This window comes from Magnolia sinica, chromosome 1 (genome assembly GCF_029962835.1).
Source record: "Magnolia sinica isolate HGM2019 chromosome 1, MsV1, whole genome shotgun sequence".
NCBI lineage: Eukaryota > Viridiplantae > Streptophyta > Magnoliopsida > Magnoliales > Magnoliaceae > Magnolia > Magnolia sinica.
Window position 1 is genome coordinate 20756459 of NC_080573.1, and position 22142 is coordinate 20778600.

The 22142-nt window shown below is 39.8% G+C and overlaps 1 protein-coding gene and 1 long non-coding RNA gene across 3 annotated transcripts in view; both read left to right on the forward strand.

The window, feature by feature from the left end:
* The window catches only part of LOC131242579 (S-adenosyl-L-methionine:benzoic acid/salicylic acid carboxyl methyltransferase 3-like), an 83946-nt gene extending 64022 nt beyond the window's left edge, over positions 1 to 19924 (forward strand). Inside the window, exons 1-4 of one of the 2 annotated variants that reach the window (XM_058241313.1) lie at positions 7900 to 8046; positions 9305 to 9709; positions 13289 to 13561; positions 19445 to 19924. In XM_058241313.1, the coding sequence (XP_058097296.1) occupies positions 7972 to 8046; positions 9305 to 9709; positions 13289 to 13561; positions 19445 to 19807 (1116 nt within the window). In that variant the 5' untranslated portion in view covers positions 7900 to 7971 and the 3' untranslated portion in view covers positions 19808 to 19924. Of the gene's footprint in view, positions 1 to 7899; positions 8047 to 9304; positions 9710 to 13288; positions 13562 to 19444 lie in introns of those variants that run through there. The other variant, XM_058241322.1, reaches the window with a different exon arrangement.
* On the forward strand, positions 9716 to 10217 carry LOC131242606 (uncharacterized). The gene is made up of 2 exons (XR_009169667.1): positions 9716 to 10002; positions 10140 to 10217. It is a non-coding gene; the product is annotated as an uncharacterized LOC131242606 (long non-coding RNA).
* Positions 19925 to 22142: the final 2218 nt, after the last annotated feature.

A 22142-nucleotide genomic window follows, 5' to 3' on the forward strand; every position in this document is an offset into this window, starting at 1 on the left:
CCCATTCATTACTTAAGTGACCCGACTATTTGAAAGGCCCAGTACCTTGCAAATTGAATGAGCTGACCGTTTGAAAGGCTCATTCTCTTGCATGAATGGACTGACTGTTTGAAAGGTCCATTCATTTAGCCAAATGGATGTGCATCCCTAGTTGATGTGCATTCATGCATCCATGCACTTAAACAAGATTGCATCATGGATTGTTTTGTATGTCTTATTGTTTAAATAATGCTTAACTAATGCGGCAGTGTGTAATCTTGAGGGGAATTCACATTAAGCTGGCCACTCATTCATCAAATATATAATCGTACAGGTAGTGCGGGTGGTTTAAATAATAAACATGTTAAGGTTGATAAGGAGCAGGGTACAAAGTCTGCTCAAGAGCTGCTACATGATCTTGTAATTCAAGACCAGTTGCAATTTATCTTATTTCATGTATTAAGTTTTTTTTTTTTTGTAATTATGATTAATGAGACATTGGTTGGTATAAGCTTTCAAGCAACCAATGTAATAATTGGATTTATGTATTTGGATTTCCTTTTATGCTTGACATGTTCTATTCCACTAAACTACTAACTCTGCTAGAAGGGAAAAATACTTGAAATTTAGCCATCTTTAAAGGTTAACACTCGAATTTTCGAAAAACGAGTCGTATACTCGGGTTTCGAAAACCAGGGCATTATAGTAACACCCTCTTAACTCCCAAGAAAGCCCTCGAGTGAGACAACCTATAGAAAGTGAGCCGATCCCTCCACCCGGGAACCAATGTCAACAGAATGATGACTTTGCAGGGGAAGAACTTGTCACACTAGTGGCGACCTGAATCGAAAAACAGGATCTTACAAATTCCCAAGGAATACTAGTTCGCGCACATTCACATCTAAATTTGCATAAGCTTTCATCCTAAAAAACTAAAAAAGAACAAAAAATTTGTGCCTCTATGAGTTAGGCGTCCTAAAAAAAAACTCTCTTATCGTAGCATAATCAGCACTAGATCACAAATAGCTATAGCCAACCACAAGCAAGATGTTCAACCCTTCCTTGTTCTCGACATTGCATAAGCTCAACCTGTACAGCTACAATAGGTAGAAACCACACTAATGACCCGCATTTAGGAATTGGCACAAGGCATAAAAACCATGCAGGAAATATTCCTATAATTCATTCAGGCACAAGCCACAACAACTATCAACCAAGCGGGCCTAGTTCAGCAGTAACAACAATCAACTCACAAACTCTATCCAACTTTCAGTTCAAATCAAGCACAATCGTTGGACTCTACACAGGACTACCGACACCAACCAGCACCGGGAGTCGGGAGTTAGTCTTAAAACAATCCCGCAATTGGGATTCCTAGTCTGTTTCAAAACAGCCTCGTAGCCGGGGCTTCCAATTAGTTTCCACCCAACCTCGCAATCGGGGATTCAAACCAATTTCAAACTGATCCTCCAAATGGGATCTCCAGTCAATTTCCAGCACACCTCGCAACCGGGGTTTCAAATAAATTTCAAACTGATCCTGCGAACATGATCTCCAGTCAATTCCAATACATGCCGCAACTGAGATTTTAAATCAATTTTAAGCAATAGCTTCCTCTACTGGAAGCCTAAGGATAACAGTGGCGAATGCCCACAATGGGGGTCAATGTCAAGCCCTGCTCAACCATTGGAATGTGGTGAATACCCAACAAGGGTGTCACTTCCCATCATCTCAGCATCCTCCGGCCGGGAGTGCTTTTCAATTTCAATTTCCCACAAACGGGAACACGATTACATTTCAACAAGCTCCCCCTCACGGGAGCCATAGGGTCAAAGAAATCGATCACTATGTTGAAAAAGTAGAATAAGCCTTGCTGTGAGAGACACCGGTTTCTCAAACGAGCCGTATAGAAATATAGGCATTGCGGGAGCAGCTCCAAACCATGTAATATTAGCTTCAAAGACAACAAATGAGTGGATCTCCCCTCAACACAGTTTAGGGACTTATGTCCCTTCCTAAATGCATAGGTACCTCAGAATTTCGAGGTACCTAATTTCAAGGGATATGACAGTAGTGGATGTCTTACGGCATATCTTAAGGCATTTTGTGGGGAACTGAATGCAGTAACATGAAATGAATGAGCCCTTATCCACCCAAAAGTCTCTTAAGGGTGATGCCCTTGATTAATACACTTCCCTGAATTGTCATCGAATCAAGACATGGGAGCAACTCTCGCAAGTGTTCATCGACATGTTCGCCTACAACATCAATATGACTTCTAGGAGAGTGGACTTGACAGCCTTGAGACAAAAAGGTGACAAAACGTTATCTACATATGTGGGATGATGATGACCAATGGCTGCCAAAATGCATGCCTCAATCGACGACGATGACTAAATCTTCGTGATCGTTCATTCAACAAATCCGAGAATCTCTGTATATATGATATCGCATTCTTATGTGAACTTTGCTCAACTTATCCTCACTGGAGAGCAAGTAGAAGCAGGAATATGCACAGGGACGATCTCCCCTTAGCCTTATCAGGTCGATCTAGTCAAATGGAACAAAGTCAAAGGAAGACCCATATGATACAGGAACGAAAATGACAATGGTTTCGCCCATCGCCAAACAGAAGCAAATAACATCATTGCTACAGCTCAAGGCACCCATCATGTGCCTCAACAAGCATGCCAACAGTACCGATAGTACCACCCTCAGCAGCAACAACAGAGATATCAACCACCACTTTCACCACAACAAAATCCATAACTATAGCCTCTGCAACTACAATGACAATAACAACAGCAACCCACGAGAAATGCCCAATACCCCCATCAAAATCGGTAAATGACTAGGGAGTTCAGGAGATTCACCCCACTCATGCAAATGTATAGCCAAATCATGACAACGTTAGTGCATAATCAACTCCTCACTCCCCTACAACCCAAACTACCTCTAAATATCCTTAGCCAATGAACTACAATAAGAATGAATAATGCACATTCCACTAGGGCCAAGGTCACTCAACAGAATGATGTTTCTCCCTAAAAAATGCAATCCAGTATCTCATTGACAGTTGAAATATTTCCATTTAGGCTCAACTTTTGACTATAATACCAATTGTTATGGACAAACACTTGCACGTGATCAATGTAGGCTAGGTGAAAACACAAAAGAAAAGAACCAAACAAAAATAAGAGACACGATCACGCATAGGGATTTACACAGTTCGACAATTTACCTACTCCGCGGGGCAACATCACAAAACTTTCTAATTCATGCAAGGCTTACTCTTCTTCCACTTAAAAAAAAAAAAAAAAAAAAAAAAAAAAAAAAAAAAAAAAAAAAACAAAAACCAAAGAATGCTCTAAAAGATGAATTAATATAATAAAATACCTGCATTTAAAAATTGCATCTATATATACACCTTCTTAAGTGAGCACCCATGCGCACCTTTACACACGTGTCTTAGGCACAAAATCTTAACGGTCCACGTGATGTGGAACCCCTTGAAACTCTATGGGCCTAATTTTCAGCCAATCCAAAACTTGAGTGGCCCATAGCAAAGAAAAATGCAAATCAAGGAGGAAACTATTTCCTTTTGGCATGGCCCACCAGAGTTTTGTATCGGGTTGAAAGTTAGGCTTGTGAGGTTTCAAGAGGAGCTGCATCACGTGGACCATTCAGATCATGTGCCCATGACATGTGTGCAAAGGTGCACAGGTAAGCGCGCGCACACGAACACACACACACACACAGAGGGGTGCACATGGGTCGGTTCGGTCTGGTTATGGGGTGAAACCAGAACCAAACTGTTCCCAACAATTCTAGGATATTCGGAATCGGAACCTGATCGTTAGCACCCTAGAACCGAACCGGAACCGGACCGTTAAAACCGGTTCGATTCCGGATCAGTTCCACGATTCTGAGCTTTTTATAATCTAGCCCAATTGCATGTTTTATTTTATAATCTTGCCCATGTTCATTCATGTTGTGACCCATTTGATGAATGGTTTAGATACTATATATGGTGTGCTAAAATACATTTATGGAAATAATCAAATGGTGCATTGTAAACCATAAATCATGAATCAAATATGGAAACAATCAAAGGGTTCCTGGTTCAGTTCCAAGTTCGGTTCCAGGTTCGGTTCTATAGATCGGTTCACGGTTCAATTTAGTTCTACTTACCTCCAAACCGAGAACCGAACCGATGTAATCGATTCTTCAATTTTTGGAACCGGAACCGGAGCCGGTGCACTCTAGAACTGGACCAAACCGGACCGTTTGGTCGGTTCCAGTCTGATTCCAGAGTTCTACCGGTTCGATGTGCACCCCTACACACACACACACACACACACACAAAACTCATCTCACATGATATGAGCACAAAATCTGAACCGTCTATGTGATGTGGTGCCCCATGAAACCTATAAGGCCCAACTTTCACCGTGATCTAAAACTTTAGTGGACCATGGCAAAAGGAAATAATTTCCTCCTTTGATTTCTCCTCTTTTAACTATGTCCCATCAGAATTTTGGATCAAGGTGAAAGTTTGATGTAGAACGGGTCGCGGACAGTTTCATGGCTAAGATGGATCAAAAAAGGCCCGATCAGAAGCGAAAGTGATCCGGACAGTCAGGACTTAAAACGGACGTATCTCGCAAGCCGGAATGAGCTATCGGACGTACCATATATGATTTTGGGGTAGGACGAGCTACTTTATCCACCCAACCTGCAATGTCGGGTTGACCATGCCAAATTTGTGAAATACCATCAGATCGATGGTCAAAATTTTGTTTTATTTTTGTTTTTACTACTTATGATATATTTTGGTTTGAGTATAACTCTTCATCTGTTGGGCTTTAGGAGTTGCGCCCAGCATGAAAAGTGCTTAGAATAATTAGGAGAACATCATGGTTCAGCCAAATAGGACACTTACTATTTTTGGTCGAAAACCATGCCACTAGTGGAAATCACGACCGCCTATAAATAGTAAGTTTACTATTTACATTAAGTCAAGATTTCTAGGAGTTTAGTTGTAGTTTGATTCTGAAACTTCTCCTATGGCTTAATATCGCTATTTAAAGGGTTTTGAATTTGTTTATTTCATCTATCAATCAAATTATGAATTTTATAGAATTTATTTTCTATTTTTCTTACTTTTTTTTAATGAATTTGAGAAGTTTTTGTGAGGAGGCTGAGAAGTTATGTAAATTCAAAGTAGTTATCCAAGGAAGATGGTGATCTGCCTCATCACGTTCATCACTGCATTAAAGTTGTGCCTCAAAGGTTTCATGCGGTGGACATCACACGCAATATTCAAATTGTATGCCCAGTACATGTGGGTAAACGTGAGCATTAAAAAAAAAAAAAAAAGATACACAAGTGAGCGCATGACGGACACTCTTTCCATATCACATGCTTGAGGGGGCAATTCTCCGACCAAGGGAAATAGTCTCGACTGTACGACCGTTCATGCAGATAAGACAGAAAAAGAGATGTCTTTTACGAAGAAACGTCTACCGGTGAGAGACTCTCACCACCATAACATAACATGCACTATATAAATGTAATATGTCTCACATCCGTAAGTTTGGATTACACTAGGCTTGCTTGGCAGATGACTTCGTAACGTGATATGATGGATGACTTCATAAGGTAATATAATGGATTCACGATATTACATGTTGCAAAAGAAAAGCAATAACACCTATCCCTACATCTCTTTTCCTCTCTTCATGTGATGTACCTGCCACAACTTCTAATTTGTACTAAGCACAGTAGTTTTTTAAATGCATCTTGTCGGATTCCTTTTGATCCTAATCCCTCTCCCTTCTTTCTGCTCTCCATGTGTTCCACGACCCTAACTTGTATGGACCAGATTATTTTTCGTACGTACTATACTGTTCATTTTGGATGTGACTTGCCCGTCTCGTTGGGTCTCAAGTTCTTACCGTAGGAAGGTACGTTGGCCTACAGAGATGCCCGTGACAAATTCACTCCATTCATTAGTTTCTCAAGATTACAATTGTACAGTATCCAAAAATCAGGCAGATCCAACGCTCAGGTGGGTCAAACAGACGAAAAAGGCAGTCAATGAATGCTTACCATTGCAAACTGTGGGGGCCACAGAACTTTTAATCTGGAAGATATTTGTAGCCACAGTTTATCTGAGTGGCAGAAACCCTATGAACGGTTTGGATGGCATATAAAGATTATGGTCAGCTCTAGGAAAGTTTCAAAGGTGAACATTTCAGTTCTAACCGTTTCATATGGCGTGGCCCACCTGAGATTTTTATCTGCCTAATTTTTGTATTTTCTTACTATCGTGGTCTTTTGAAACTAATGGACGGAGTGGATTTGTCAGTACTGGAAAATCTGTGGGCCCCAAATAGCTTCCTATCACAGGAACCTCACTTCCATTCCTTCTCCATACATTCCAAAAGAACGTTCAAAGCTATTCCTCTTCATCTAAATTGTTTCGTGTGTTTCATGCACCACAACCTCCAACTTGGACGGGACAGATGATGTGGATACCTTTTGTATGCATAAATAAATAAATAAAACGTGCGTGCTACAGCTTCAATTTGTATTGACCACAACAATTTATAAAATGCATCATGTGTGGGATTCCTTTCGATCGTATTCCCTCTCTTTTCATTCAGCTCTCCACGTGTTTCACGGTACCATAAGCCTAGTATGGGCCAGATTATTTTTCGTACGTATTAGCGGTCATTTTGGACGTGATTTGCCGGTGTCCTTGAGCCTCAAGTTATTGGGACGTGGATTGCATCCAACCCCGCCCGGAAGGTAATCCGTCCGGGCAGGGGCTCTGTGGGGCCCACCAAGATGTAAGTGTTTTATCCATGCCGTTTCATCATTTTTCTCAGATAATTTTAAGGTACGAGAAAAAAATGAGGCAGGTACAGGGCTTAAGTGGACCGAAAAGTGGGGATTGAACGTCCACAAGAAGTTTCGGATCAAGCTGATATTTGGTTTTTCACTTCGTTCACGTCTACATGACCTTATGAATAGGTTGGATGGTGTGAAAAAAAATAAAAAAAATAAAAACATCACAGGCCCTTTGAAAGGTTTCAACGGTGGGTGTCATTGTCACTGCAGCTTCCTTTGGTGTGGTCCACTGGAGTTGTAGACATATCTCATTTTTTGGCTCATACCATAAAATGATCTGAGAAAAGTGATGAACGGCATGGATAAAACACTTACATCACACTGGAGCCAACAGAGCCCTGCCCGCAGTAGGAGGCAATTGGCTAGGAAGGTTTGTTGGCCTACAGAGATGCCCGTGACAAATCCACTCTATTCATTAGTTTCTAGAGATCACAATTGTACAGTTATCCAAAAATCAGGCAGACCCAACATTCAGGTGGATCACACAGACGAAACAGAAATCAATGAATGCTTAGCATTGGAAACTTTGTGGGGGCCACAGAATTTTAAATCAGGAAGATATTTGTACCCACAATTTATCTGAGTGTAAGAAAACCTATGGACGGTTTGGATGGCATATAAAGATCATGGTCGGCTCTAGGAAAGTTTCAAAGGTTGACGTTTCTGTTCTAACTGTTTCATGTTGCGTGGCCCAGCTGAGGTTTTTATCTTCCTTTAGTTTTTCTCACTATTGTGGTCTTTTGAAAACAATGGACGGAGTGGATTTATCACTGGAATATCTGTGGGCCCCAGATAGCTTCCTATCACAGAACTGCCCTTCCATTGCTTTTCCATACATTACTTTTCATTTCCTTTCCTTTTTATAATTGTTTCATGTGTTTCATGCACCAAAACCTCCACTTTGGACGTGGCAGATGTGGATTCCTTTTTATAATTGTTTCCATGTATTTCCTTTCCTCTCTACACGTGCGTACGTGCCACAACCCATAGATTTTTTTATGACAGGTGCAGAGATGAGTATGAGTAGAATGCCTATATAAACTGAAGCATGGCTCTTTACTCTTTCAAAGAGAAGCTATGGAAGTGCAACAAGTTCTTCACATGATTGGTGGAGCCGGCGAGACCAGCTACGCCAATAACTCAACACTCCAGGTCTCTCTCCCTCTCTCTCTCTCTCAAACTACATGGTAGACTTGGACAGTCTACAGCATAGATCTAAGACATCCATACAGGGATATGAAAATGGAAAACTCCACCTTACATGGCAATATGGATATATGTGGTGTGAGAGTTGTTAGGCCTGAGGCTAGGCCTGCAGGGTTGTAACTATATGTGGGTCCACTTATGGACCCTCTCTAATTAGGGTTTCTCTTTATGATATATCAGGCCCGTGAATATATATATATATATATATATATATATATATATATATATAGAGAGAGAGAGAGAGAGAGAGAGAGAGAGAGAGAGAGAGAGAGAGAGAGAGAGAGTAAAGGTGTTTTACATAGAGATTCCTATACTTTCTATTTTATTAAATTAACATGGTATCACAGCAGAAAAATTATAACTCTCATTTTTTGTATTGCATATATTACTATGTATGCTTTAAGATTATGCGGTCCCACTAAATCTTTATCTCTACAGTCCTTCAAGTCCAACACATAGGGCTGTCAATGGGCCAGATTAGCATGCTTCCCAAGGCTGGGCCATGCCCAACATTTCATTAATTGGGCTGGTTCAAGTTGTGTCTGAGAGCTAGCTCGTTAGACCATTTATCTCGTTTAAGGTATTAAGAGCATTTTTGTCAATATCATGCATGATGTGGGCACACTGAGAGCTAGCTCAATAGCCTATTTATCTCGTTTAAGGTATTAAGAGCATTTTTGTCAATATCATGCATGATGTGGGCACAACGAATAAACAGCCTTGATCTTATAAAAAGGACGGTGGCCCCATAGGCTTTTGGGCTTGGCGTGCTTTAGTTTGGGCCTTGGTGAATACTATGCTCAAGGGCTAGACCCAGACCTAAAATTTTAAGCCCATTTATTGATTGAGCCGAGATAGAGCTGTGTCTAAGAAGTTGTTAGCCTGGCTTGAACTCGGCCCAGCTCTTAATGAATACCACCATGTGTTAATTGCATTTTAAAAAAAATCATATTTTGTTATGAACATATGTTTTTTTGATGTGGCACGTTAGATGGTTCAGATCATCAGTTCAGATGTGGTATGTTTATGAACATATGAACATCTTTTTTAGTAACTCATCTAGGCTGTTTAATCTGACCGTCCGATTGGGTCAGATATTTGTATAGGTGGCACATCAATAATAGGTCTAGTTTGATGATTAGACGGTCCACAACTCCAATTCAACTCATTTGCACTCACTTGATTATTTCTCGTGTTTTTATAGGAAATAGCGATATCCAAGGTGAAAAGCGTGGTAGAAAAAAGTATAATAGACCTCTACTGCACCACCTTCCCCAAGAGCTTGGGCATTGTAGACATGGGCTGTTCATCAGGGCCCAACACATTCCTGGCCATCTCTAATATCATGGAAGCAGTGGACCAGAAACGATGTCATCTTGGCCGTTCATCGCCAGAGTTCCGAGTGTTCTTAAATGACCTTCCAGGGAATGACTTCAACAACATTTTCAAATCCTTGGCAGGCTTCCATGAGAAACTCAAACAAAACAATGGGCCTGATTTTGGGCCATGTTTCATCGCCGGAGTGCCCGGTTCTTTTTATGGCAGGCTCTTTCCGACAGAGAGTCTGGACTTTGTTCACTCTTCTTATAGTCTACATTGGCTCTCTCAGGTGAGAATCTTCATTCATAACAGGCTTCCAATGACTGCACCCAAGAGGCGCGCTTGGGCGTACCGGTTCCACGATGAGGTTAAGGTGGTACCCCATAAATTGGGGTCCACGCAATGTATTCTCACCATCCAATCCGTCTATCAGATGTGTTATCTTTGAAATCCCTTAATACCAAAAAATTAGTCCGATCCAAATTAAGTGTGGGCCACAAAAAAGGAATCAGTTATGAGAGAACTGTCACTTTAAAAAACGTAAATCTCTTGAGATGACTCTTCATCTGGACTGGATGAAGGGTCTGAACATCCTTGATTATATTTACACAATTCATGGTGAACCCCCACGATGATCAACGGTTGATATTTCGTCTCAACGCATTCCTTGTGTTATGGCCCATATAAATTTCGTTATTGGATACTGAACTTTTGTGAAGTGATGCATCTTATTATGTAATTTCGGTGGTCCCAATATCAGGCAGGTCTTTTGTGAGGCCCATGATGTATTGGTTTTATCGGGGCGTCCATTCATTTTTTTAAATCATTTTAAGGTACGAGCCAAAAATAAGTAGATCCAAAGCTAGGGCTGTTCACGAGTCGAGCTAGCTCGGAAAACTTACTCGACTCAGCTCGAGTCAACGTGGATTGACTCGGCTTGAATGACTAATTCGAGCCGAGCCAAGCTAATTATTTGAAGCTCAAATTGAGTTCAATCTGAGTTCGACGAAGGGGCATTTCAACTCAACTCGAACTCGAACTTAACTCGAAGCTTAAACTCGAGCTCGACTCGGCTCGATTAATAAATATATTAAATATTTTATATATATATATATAAGTTTTAGCTTTTAAAAAAAAAAAAAACCCTAGAGTCTCTAGCTGACCGCACGCACCCCCTTTCCCTTTCTTCTCTTTCTCTACCCGCTGCCAGCCGCACGTCCCCTTGGACCACCACCACTAATTTTCATTTCAACTCCACAATAGTATGATTTTGAATCTCTTGAGATTTATTTCTTGGGCGAGAAACTCAAGAAATCCGAGATGGGTTCTTCTCAAATTTGTTAGAACTTCAAGGAAATCCAATGATCTGATTGGCTAGAGCTTTTTACTTGGATTTTTGAGCTGTGTTCTACTCTTTTTCTTTTTTAGTACTTGGATTTCTTCCGGTGAAAGAAGATCAAGAACAGATTGGTTCTTACAAGTTTCCTCATCCGATTCAAAGCTTTGTTTGATTTTTTTCATCGAGTTTTGCTTTGATTCTCCTAAGATTTTTTATTTTTTCATCAATGGAGGAAGATTAAGAATAGAATCTATTACTCTCTCACCCAACAAGCTTGAGCTCGACTCGAGGTAAACTCGACTCGACTCGAATCACTAGCTCGACTCGAACTTGACTCAACAGCTTTGGCAAACAAGCCAAGCTTCAATGTTGAGCTCGAGGCCGAGCTCAAGCTCGAGCTCAAACTCGAGTACATCATGGACAAGCCAAGCCAAGCTTGGCTCACCTCGACTCAACTCGACTCGGCTCGGCTCGGCTCGGCTCGATGCCCACCTCTATCCAAAGCTCAAGTTTGCCACATCACAAGATGCAATGGTAATGACATCCACCACCCAAACCTTCTTAAGTGTTTATTTGCCATCCTACCGGTTTAAAATGTCACATAGACATGGATGATGGGAAAATTCAAATATCAGCTTCATCGACTTTTTTAACGAAATTTTAACAGTTGGCATTCAATCCCCAATGTGTTGTCCACTTGAGTCTTGAATCTGCCTAATTTTTTTGGCGATTTAAAAAAATGAACTAGCAAAATGGATGGACAAAGTGGATAAAACCCATACATTAAGGTGGGCTTCATTGAGCCATTCCTTTACATACTATTGATGGGGCCATTCCTTCCAAAATATTGGGCATTTTAGTAAATAATGCAGTAAAATGATTTTTAAAAAATAAAATTAAAAATTAAATTTACAAATACAGTAAAGTAAGACAGGTACAGTTGAAATATATAATAAATGATGGGCTTTTCAATCGACACATGGAAAACGACTTCATGTTCAAACGACTTCCTGTTACTGAGATACACCGTGATCGGGATTGTGTATTGAGTTACTCAGTAGGCTTTGGACTAACTCTGAATGTATGTTGTTTATCCATGCCGTCCATCCGTTTTTTCAGATTATTTTAGTGATTGCATATAAAATTGAAGTATAATTAAAGCTCAAGTGGCCCACACCACAGGAAACAGTGGAAATAATGATTTATACCGTTGAAAACTTTCTAGGACCCACAGTGATGTTTATTTTTCATCCAACCTGTTCATAAGATCACACAGACATGTATGAAGGGAAAAACAAATATCGTCTTGATTCAAAACTTTCTGTGGCCTCAATAATTTTTTAACAGTAGATGTTTAATTCACACTGTTTCCTATTTTGTGGTCCAAATGAGCTTAGGATATGTTTCATTTTTTTTGTAAGCCTAAAATTATCTGGTAAAATGGAGGGATGGATTTGATAAAATAAATAAATCACGGTGGACCCCATAGAGTCTACTCAGTACGCAGTCCTCATCCAGATACTCCCATCCGCGTGCCGCCGTGTGTTTGTAATCGAGCCCAATCAATACTCGAGTGGGCAACCGACGCGGATTTGGTGCTAACCGCCTGTCTCTGGCTGGGAACGGACAGGGGCGCCCTGGTGTATGGGTTTTATCCATACCGTCCATCCATTTTTCCATTTCATCTTACGGTGCCAGCCCAAAAATAAAACAGATCAGAGGCTCAAGTGCGCCATACCGCAGGAAGCAGCGGTAATAATGTTACCCACTGTTGAAACCTTCATGAGGCTTTCCGTGATGGTCAATTGCTATCAAATACGAATATAAGATTGATCTAAAACTTTTGAAGCCTCCAAAATGTTTTCAACTGCAGGTGTTTAATCCCCACTGTGTGGTCTACTTGAACCACTTAAATTACTCATTTTTTGGATTATAATTTAAAATGATATGTAAAAATGGATGGACGGTGTGGATTAAACCCTTACATCAGTGGTGGTCCCTTAGAACCCCTATTTTTTCCTACCTAGAAACCGGCGGCGTAGTACCCATTCCGCGTCCGTCGGCTATAGCAGCACGGGAGACCATTGATATGAGAAGTCCAACCATTAAAATCGTACAATTTTCATGTGGGGTCCACCGTTGTGGTGTGTACATGCCATCGAATCCACTCATCCAACGTATCACATCAGGATAAATGGATTCGCCAGAAACCAGGACATTCCAGTACTCATGTGTGCCACACCACATGAATTTAGAAGTTTCAATAATGATTTTACACTATTCCCTATTGTGTGGTCCACCTAAATCCTGGATTTGACTGATTTTTAAGATCCATGGTGGAAAAGTGATGAGATGGATGGTGCATTTTGTCCTGCATAGCCATTAGTTAGTGTAAGTAATGTGTTGAGCGTGCCTACACAAGTAAGACTAGCACAATTCTCTACAAAACCACTGGCCTTGGTCCAATAATTCAAGCCAACTGGTGAACCGGCTGGCTCGGGCTAACCTTAAACCATCATGGCATGCCAGGTTCCTCCGGGACTAGAGAATGGACGGGGTGGCGTTTTAAACAAAGGGAACATCTACATGGCCAAGACCAGCCCTCCTGCTGTGTTTAAAGCTTACTTGGAGCAATTTGAGAGGGATTTTTCGCTGTTTCTAAGGTCGCGGTCTGAAGAAATGACATCAGGTGGGTGTATGGTCCTAACACTCATGGGCCGGAGAAGCTCGGATCCATCTAGTGGAGAGTGTTGTTATCTTTTCGAACTACTGTCACAAGCCCTCATGGAGATGGTCTCACAGGTAATACCCGATGCCATTGTGCTATCATGAAAGAGTAATATTATCACGATCACTCATACTTTATATATATATATATATATATATATATATATATATATATATATATATATATAGGGAAAAGGTACTATGCGCTCGACCTCACGATTAGCTCCCGTGAGGTCGAGCTGTGTGGGCCCCACCGTGATGCGTGTCGACCATCAACACCATGCATTTGATGGGTACCCTCTAAATTATGGGATATCCCAAAAATCAGCCGTATATGGAACGCAGGTGGGCCATACCATCTAAAATCATGTGAAACACCGTTAAAACATATAAAAGCACTTGGTGGGGCCCACCTGAGTTTTGAATGCTGCTGAAACTTGGTCTGAACCCTCATGCAAGTGGGACACACATAATGGATGGGCTGGATTTGCAAACCACATCTCGGTGGGCCCAAAAAATGGATTATGAATGTTTTAATGGTGCACGGCCCCTCCCCACTTCTGTATGTGGTGTGGCCCACACAAGTCACGGATTGACTTGATTTTTGAGATCTAGGCCCACGATGGAATGGTGCATCTGACTGATGGGTTAGATGTTCGAAACGCATCACAGTGGGGCCTACACAGCTCGACTTCATGGGACGGACTCGTGAGGTCGAGCACATTGTACATTTTCCCATATATATATATATAACAACCGAAATAGGAAATAATTTACTCGCTTATACAATTCTGCGCACATCTTCGATGGAATCTTTAATTGCATCAATACCACATTGATGATTTGTCAATGGTATCGAACTCTTTCGATTCTATTGATTAGTAACACCAAAACTTTTTAACAACCAACATGGATTTTCTGAATTTTCTTGATGGGATCGAGCATCTATCGATGGAGTCGATATCTGCCTGATGACATCAAATATTCTATTGATGGCATCGACAGACTCTTATTATTGACAAATTTAAGACATCAATAACACCTAATGCGGGTAATATAAATTTTTGTGGTGTCCACCTTGAATACATATATATATATATATATATATATATATATATATATATATATATATATATATATATATATATATATATATATATATATATATATATATAATATAGTCATGCTCCCCTGCGCACCTACGCACATGCGCACCTTTGCACACGTGTCATGGGTGTCTAATCTAAACAATCCATCTGATGCAGAATCCCAAGAAACCCTATGTGACAAATTTTCACCCTGATCTAAAATTCTGGTTGGCCATAGCAAAGAGAAATGCAAATCAAGAGAAGAACCTGTTTTCATTTTTCATGGGCCATCAAAGTTTTAGATCAAAGTAAAAGTTGGGCCCGGAGGGATTCACGAGGTGCTGCTTCACATGAATGGTTCAAAACACATCACGTAGGATACGGTCCATCTGATGCAGAATCCCATGAAACCCTATGTGACAAATTTTCACCCTGATCTAAAATTCTGATTGGCCATAGCAAAGAGAAATGCAAATCAAGAGAGGAACCTGTTTTCATTTTTCATAGGCCATCAAAGTTTTAGATCAAAGTAAAAGTTGGGCCCGGGGGGATTCACAAGGTGCTGCTTCACATGAATGGTTCAAAACACATCACGTAGGATGGGTTCTCAAAAAAGTTCGTACGTAATAAGTACGAACTGGTTCGCAGGTGAGCGTTTCCATGTGTATATATATATATTTGACATTCAATAAGTCGGTCACCTAAGATGACTTATTTTAGGAGGTAAGACTGAAAATAATGCCGAATCAAAAACTCCAGTAAGCCACACCACAAGCAAATGTAGGAATAGATATGTCCACGGTTGAAATCTTTTAGAGGCCTACTATGATATTCATATGATATCCAACCCGTGAAGGGAAAAACCAAATATCTGCTTTATCAAATACCTCAGTGGGTCCCAGTAAGATTTTAATATTGTGAGTACTATCCTACTGTTCCTCGCGGTGTAGCCCACTTGACTTTTGGATGGACCTGATTTTCGGGCTTACCTACTAAATGGGTTGTATTATGTGATGGATGGTTTATATTTCACATACACGTCATGGTGGGCCCATGGAGATTTAGGTTGCTTGCTCTCTGAGAGGAGAGTTTGGGGCCAGTCCATTTAACTATTGGCCCTAATTTTGGGCTTAGGCCCATCTTCTAATGTTCTTAGGCTTTAAAGGAAGCAGGCGTGGCCCGGCCCATCATAGTAGTAAATTGAGTTGTTTTTAAGCTGGGGAAGGGCCTTGGTAGAAAAGGTAATGTTGCCAATGAGCCGAGCTTAGGCCCAGCAAAATCAAATTTTTGAATAGCTTGGCCCAAGAACCGTGCTCGACCAGCTTAAAACCAGGCCGAGCAGGGCCTTAAAATAAAATAAAATAGATTAAATTAAATTAAAAAATAATTTTTTTTTTAAAAAAAAAAAGAGGAAAACACTTGGGTACCTCAAGCTAGGTACCTACCAGGGTTGCTTTCACTTTAATGTTTATGAAATCCATCACATACACCCTTTTTGGTCAGAGCCTAAAAAATCAGGATGATTAGACACTTAGGTAGGCCACTTCAAAAAGATTATACTTGCAACCTCTGAATTCATTAGGTATGGTCAAGGTTTATTTTGGAATACTTTGGATTTTTATTTTTATTTTTATTTTTTTTGTTTTGTTCTTTTATCCAAACGGGACACATCAGGTGAATGGATTGATGGCATATATGTTTCCTGTGGTGTGGCCTACCTGAGCTTTAAGTATGCTTTTTTAATTTGGATGATCATGATTTTTTAAGTTCAATTATTGGAACGAGGCATTATATCTGATGGACGAGTTGGATCTCATGAAAGCTCCATCCATGTAGTTCCTAGTATACAAAAGTTACCTAGCATGTATGTTGGAGTTTTGCTATAAGGTATCATAATTAGTGTGCCCTTGAAACCCTATCTTCTCATAAATAGATCTTATTTCAGCAGCGAGGTACAACAAAGAAAGCCACAACTCAACTCCTTTCATTTCTATCACGTGTTCCACACACATGGGTCCACCTATATAGAAAACTCTGGCATTTTTGGTCCTATTCCAAAGGCTGACGCGTTTGGCTTTTAGTTCTTTTCCATCTACGATGGACCAGGAAGAAACTTTTTCGATGGTAAAATGAATATCATAGACAGTTTCTTAATAGCATTGATCAAGTAAATCTCTATCGTAGTATTTAAGTTTTTTTTTTTTTTTGAAGAAACTTGGATATATCTAAATGGAGATCATAGGGCTTAATCTTAAGGTCCGAACCTTTGAAAAGTTTTATTTTCTATTGTGTTTTGAAAAACCTGACAAAATACTCAGCAGAAGTTACCTAAGCAGAGCTCTTAGAAAACCATGCCTAGTCATGGTTTATTTATTTGGGAGGCCTACTTTTGGCCAAAACATGGCTTGTGTCTTAAGGACTGAGTCCAAGAAATTGTGTGGTGTGGTGGATGAATCAGTTAAGCTGATTGAGCCATCTCTCTCTCTCTCTCTCATTCTCCTTCATTTAGATGATGGCTTAGCTGTGGGATATGTGGAGGATCGAGACAGGCTAATGTTATCCCAGGCTCATATGAAAAAAAAAAAACATCTCACAATGAAAGATCCTTGACTGGAGGGAAAACTATTCTTGCCAGCTAGAGACATCCACCTGGTTGGCAAGGATAGTTTGCCCTTCAGTTATGGACCTCAGCTGCTGCCTACCTGTCTATCAATTTCACAAGCTCACTATAGAACAAGGGCTGAAAAATGAGGCAAATCCAAAACTACGTTGGACCACATGACAAGAAATGGTGGAGATTGAACACCCACCATTGAAACCTTAGGTGTTTGGCGCAAGGAATTTATTTTTATTTTTCTTTTACACGCGCACATACCCCACACACTCACACCGTAGTGGAATTTCACCACCTATGGGTACTTGAACCCTTGACAAAGTCTTGAAACTCCTAAGAGTTGGCGCATGGAATTAGATGGTATTAAGTGAGATGGAACTTTAAATTCCTTAGTTTGAAAAATCATCCCTGGTTGGTGTATCATAGGTTTCCAACATTGGATCTTGTACATAGAGTAGGGAGGGTTAGGGAGAGCTTTCCGCAATTCAATGAGGATTTGCAAAATTCATGAGATTTCCTCCTAAAAGCACGAGATAGGATGTTCTTACGTTGGGAAGGGAGGTGGGGCTCACCTTCATATTTGTGAGGAATCCACCCCATCCATCTGTTTTACAATATCATTTTAGGGTAAGCGACTAAAAATGAGGTAGATTTAAAACTCAAGTGGGCCACACGAGAGAAAACTATGACAATTGAGTGACCACCATTAAAACATTCATATGGCCACAAAAATTTTGTATCAAGATAAAGTTTTTTATGTTGTCAGTTCTTCCGACCAGGAATGAACTTATTAACGGTTGGATTGACATATAAACATCAAGGTGGAGCTCGCGAACACTACCAAAAAAATGAGCAATGCCAACAGTCGTTACTAGCTTCCCCTACGGATTTTAGCCATCGGAGAATCATACTAAGCCGTCGGCAAAGATAATACATTAATACTCCTACATTGCAAGTGCACTAGCAAAACAAGTTGACTATAACACCCACCACAATACTTGTGTTTTATATAAGCCGTCTGTCCATTTTGAAAGCTTATTTTAGGGCATGAGCCAAAAAAGGAGGTCAGTCGAAGGCCCAAGTGGACCACATCATAAGAAACAATAAAGATTAAGCGTCTACCATTGATACGCGGTGTGTTCCACTTGAAGCTTCAATTTATCTCTTTTTTTTTCAAATCATGCCCTAAACTAAATTGTAGAAATAGATGGCCGGAGTGGATGTGCAAAATACATCACAGTGGGCTCCACGAGCCCTGACTTGGTCGTCCGTCTCTGGCTTCGCCCTGCCCAGTTCCAAAGCGGATTGGTTGGTGTACCACACACCAGCAACTTAGCTTGTGTGTTGACATCACTAAGTTCTGTGGGTCCCATCATGAGGTATGAGTTATATCTAAACTGTCCATCCGAAGGTTTCTACGGTAAGAAATTCTTTCCCATCTCTTTCCTCCCATATGGCCCACTTGAGTTTTGGATCTGCTTGAATTTTGGTAGCATGTCCTAAAATGATCTCATAAAACGAATAGACGGGGTGGATTACTCACAAACATTAAGGTAGACCTCACCTTACTTCTCACTGTAGTTTTCAAACATGATTTTCAACATTAGTAGTTGTTTTCCATGTATCACCAAACATTACATGAATCAAAACATGTATTTAAGCCCTACATCATACGTTATCCAAACACTAAAGTGAATAATAGCTCACTCCAATGGCATTAAGAGATAATCCACTGACAAGTGCATTTATTGCAAAAATGCAATTCCATCCCACTTAATACCACCTAATTATATGCGCCAAACACTCCATTAGTGAGGCCACAAAAGTTTTAAATCAAACAAATATTTTTTTTTAATTAGCTCATCCTAATGGGAATAACATTATAAATGATATGGATGACATATATACGTCATGATGAGCTCTAAAAAGGCTTCAATAGTGAGTGTTTCCATTCTCACTTTTTTTTTGGGTGTCACCCACTTGAGTTTTGGATATGCTTCATTTTGGGGCTCTTGCCCTACCATGAGTTTATGAAAATAATGAATGTAGTAGATTTTTTATGGACATCATGTTGGGCCCACATGGGGGGGTGTTAATAGTGTTAATTGGAGATCTTTTAGAAATTTAAGACTATGATTAGTTAGGTTTAACAAGTCTTACATAAGACAATTTCTCATTTAAACTAACATATGAACATCACAAATTATTGTTGTTTGAAGTATATGAGAAACATAATCGATTTTCCTTTTAATTCAGGGAATCATCAAAGAAGCAGAAGTGGATTCGTTCAATCTTCCTTATTACACACCTTCTGTTCAAGAACTGATGACTCTGATTGAAACCGATGGATCGTTCCATCTAGACGGACATGAAGTTATCGAATTAAATTGGGATCCTAATGACGATGACAATAATGAAGACTCTGCGTTCGATAAACTTACAAGAGGGAGAAATGTGGCAAAGATCATAAGAGCTGTGACAGAATCCTTGCTTGCAAATCACTTTGGAGAGGCGATAGTTGACAATTTGTTTAAGAAGTATGGAGAGAATGTGGCCAACCACCTGACCAAGGAGAAGACCAAGCATGTTAATCTTGTACTTTCCATGACTAAGAAATGAATGGAGATGTGCATATGATGCAAGGTTAAATAAATGAGTGGAGCTTGGTGCATTCCACCCAATTTGTAATGGCCCCTTTTTTAGATTCAATAAGAAAGAAAATTTGGCTCAATGGTACACTACACTGCCGGATTTTTAAGATAGTTTACACTTCCCAATGATGCAACAAAGTTCTAGCTATTGTTTTTAGGATTCAACGAGCCTACACTCTTACAAAATTCATACCATATCTAAAAGCTAGAATAGTATATATTACTAATTTATACTAGACTATCATATCAAATACACTTATAAAGGAACAAGGTAAAGTAAAATATAATCATTACATTTCACATTATAAAACTATTATATTACAATAGTTTTTGGGTGAAATAAATAATATAATTGTCATGCCCTGATATTCCCTGCCCAAGTTGGCCAAACCCGACTCTGAATCCAAGCCACGATTTATATTTTATATTCATAACCATAATTTCATAAGAATTATATAAAAATAAACCACACATTCATAAAATACATTAATACATTCAATATTTTTATAATGTTCTAGACTCTCTTTCGAGTTTCCAATACACACACACACACACACACACACACATTCATTCATAGTATACAATTAGAGTAGAAGACTACGGCTACACAACCGACTAGAATTTCATTATGCTTCACATCTTGATCAAACTCCGTGCCCTATAAAATTATTTAAATTGCGATGAGAATAACATCTCATTAGGATCATATTCTGCCAACTTCTGAAAACTGTTAAATTTATAACGTTAACAAAATAGAATTGAAATAAAGCAAAAGGAGAGTAACATCGTGAATTGTAATGCAAGCGATGACAAGATGCAATGCTTTTCATGAATCAAAATTTAAACGATCATCACTATCACTTTTCATAATCCCTTATCAATTCATCCTTTTGTAAATGCTCAGCGTAGTGCCCCCGTGCACGACATTCCCTTATCAATCCATCCTTTTATAAATGCTTAGCGTAGTGCCCCCGTGCACGACATTTTAGAGCAATTATATTTTAGAAAAAAGCACCGATGCTACGTTTTAGGGAACATAGGCAGAGCGTCATGTTCATTTTAGGATGTTTAAGGCATAGTACTAAGCATGTCATTTTAAGACAATCCCTGGGTATAGCACTGTGTTCCTTTTTGGTCCTAAGGCAGAGCACCCGTGACAAAGGGAACCTAGGACAGAGCACTAAACACATCATTTTAGATTATCCAAGGCAATGCACCTATGATCTCAATCCCAATTCTAATAAATAAAAATCTAATGTAGTGCACCGACCAAAACAGTTTTAGCGAATTTGTATAATTCACAATAAGAGAAACCAAGGCAGTGTACAAACCGATATGATTTTAGGAAACCTAAAGTAGTTTACCTTTTACAAAATCTATAACAGTGCACCAAGATAATTTTAGGAAATCCAAGATAGCACATCCGATCACAATTTTCAATTCAAATTCAATGCTCATATGTGCGGATATGAATGCAACTTCCAACATATCAAAGTCAAGACATAAACATGCGATTCATAATATAATATCATAAAACAAGATGAAATAAAAGAATTTTGGGATAATCTTTGACATTTATAAAAACTTTGATTGACATTCAAATGAGGCCCTCAAGATCACAAAAATTGCATGCTCTTAACATAAATTGTCATGCTAACCATATCTTTTCAACCGTCCATCTGACAACAGCCATGTGGATGGTCATAATTGCTAAAGCATTTTAAATATGTGATGATTAAAATAATTTTTTTAATAGGAAGGGCTGCAGGCCCGACCCATAAAATCCAGGCCCACTAAGGTTGTCAATGGGCTGGCTAGCCCATCAAGCTCGGCCTGTCGCGCCTCAGGCCTGTTTCACAATCAAGCTGAGTTTATACCATGTACAGCAGCCCATCAGCTAGCCCATTACAGTGTGTAAAAATTCTCATTTACTCATAATACTCCTCCAACCCACACCCGATGTCTTTCTCTTTCTACGCTTCAACCGGACCAACCCTTAGGCTCAAGCCAGACTGTTTTGTCATGTCATGAGTGTCATCCGGGCTCGATCTTATGCCGAACAATGCACGCTAGACACAATGAAGCTTGGTTGTGCCTTAACCTGGCTTGTTGACATCCGTATGCCTCGCCAAAGTAGTTTGAAGTTTGGGCCCAACTAACAGTGGCCCAGTAATTTGCGATATCCATGCCACTCATCAGATGGGTCATAACATCACCCTGTGGCAAAAATGCAAGCTGGTCCACTTGTTGGTTGGTGGCAGATGTGTATTGAATATTGGTATATATTTACTCACATTTTTATT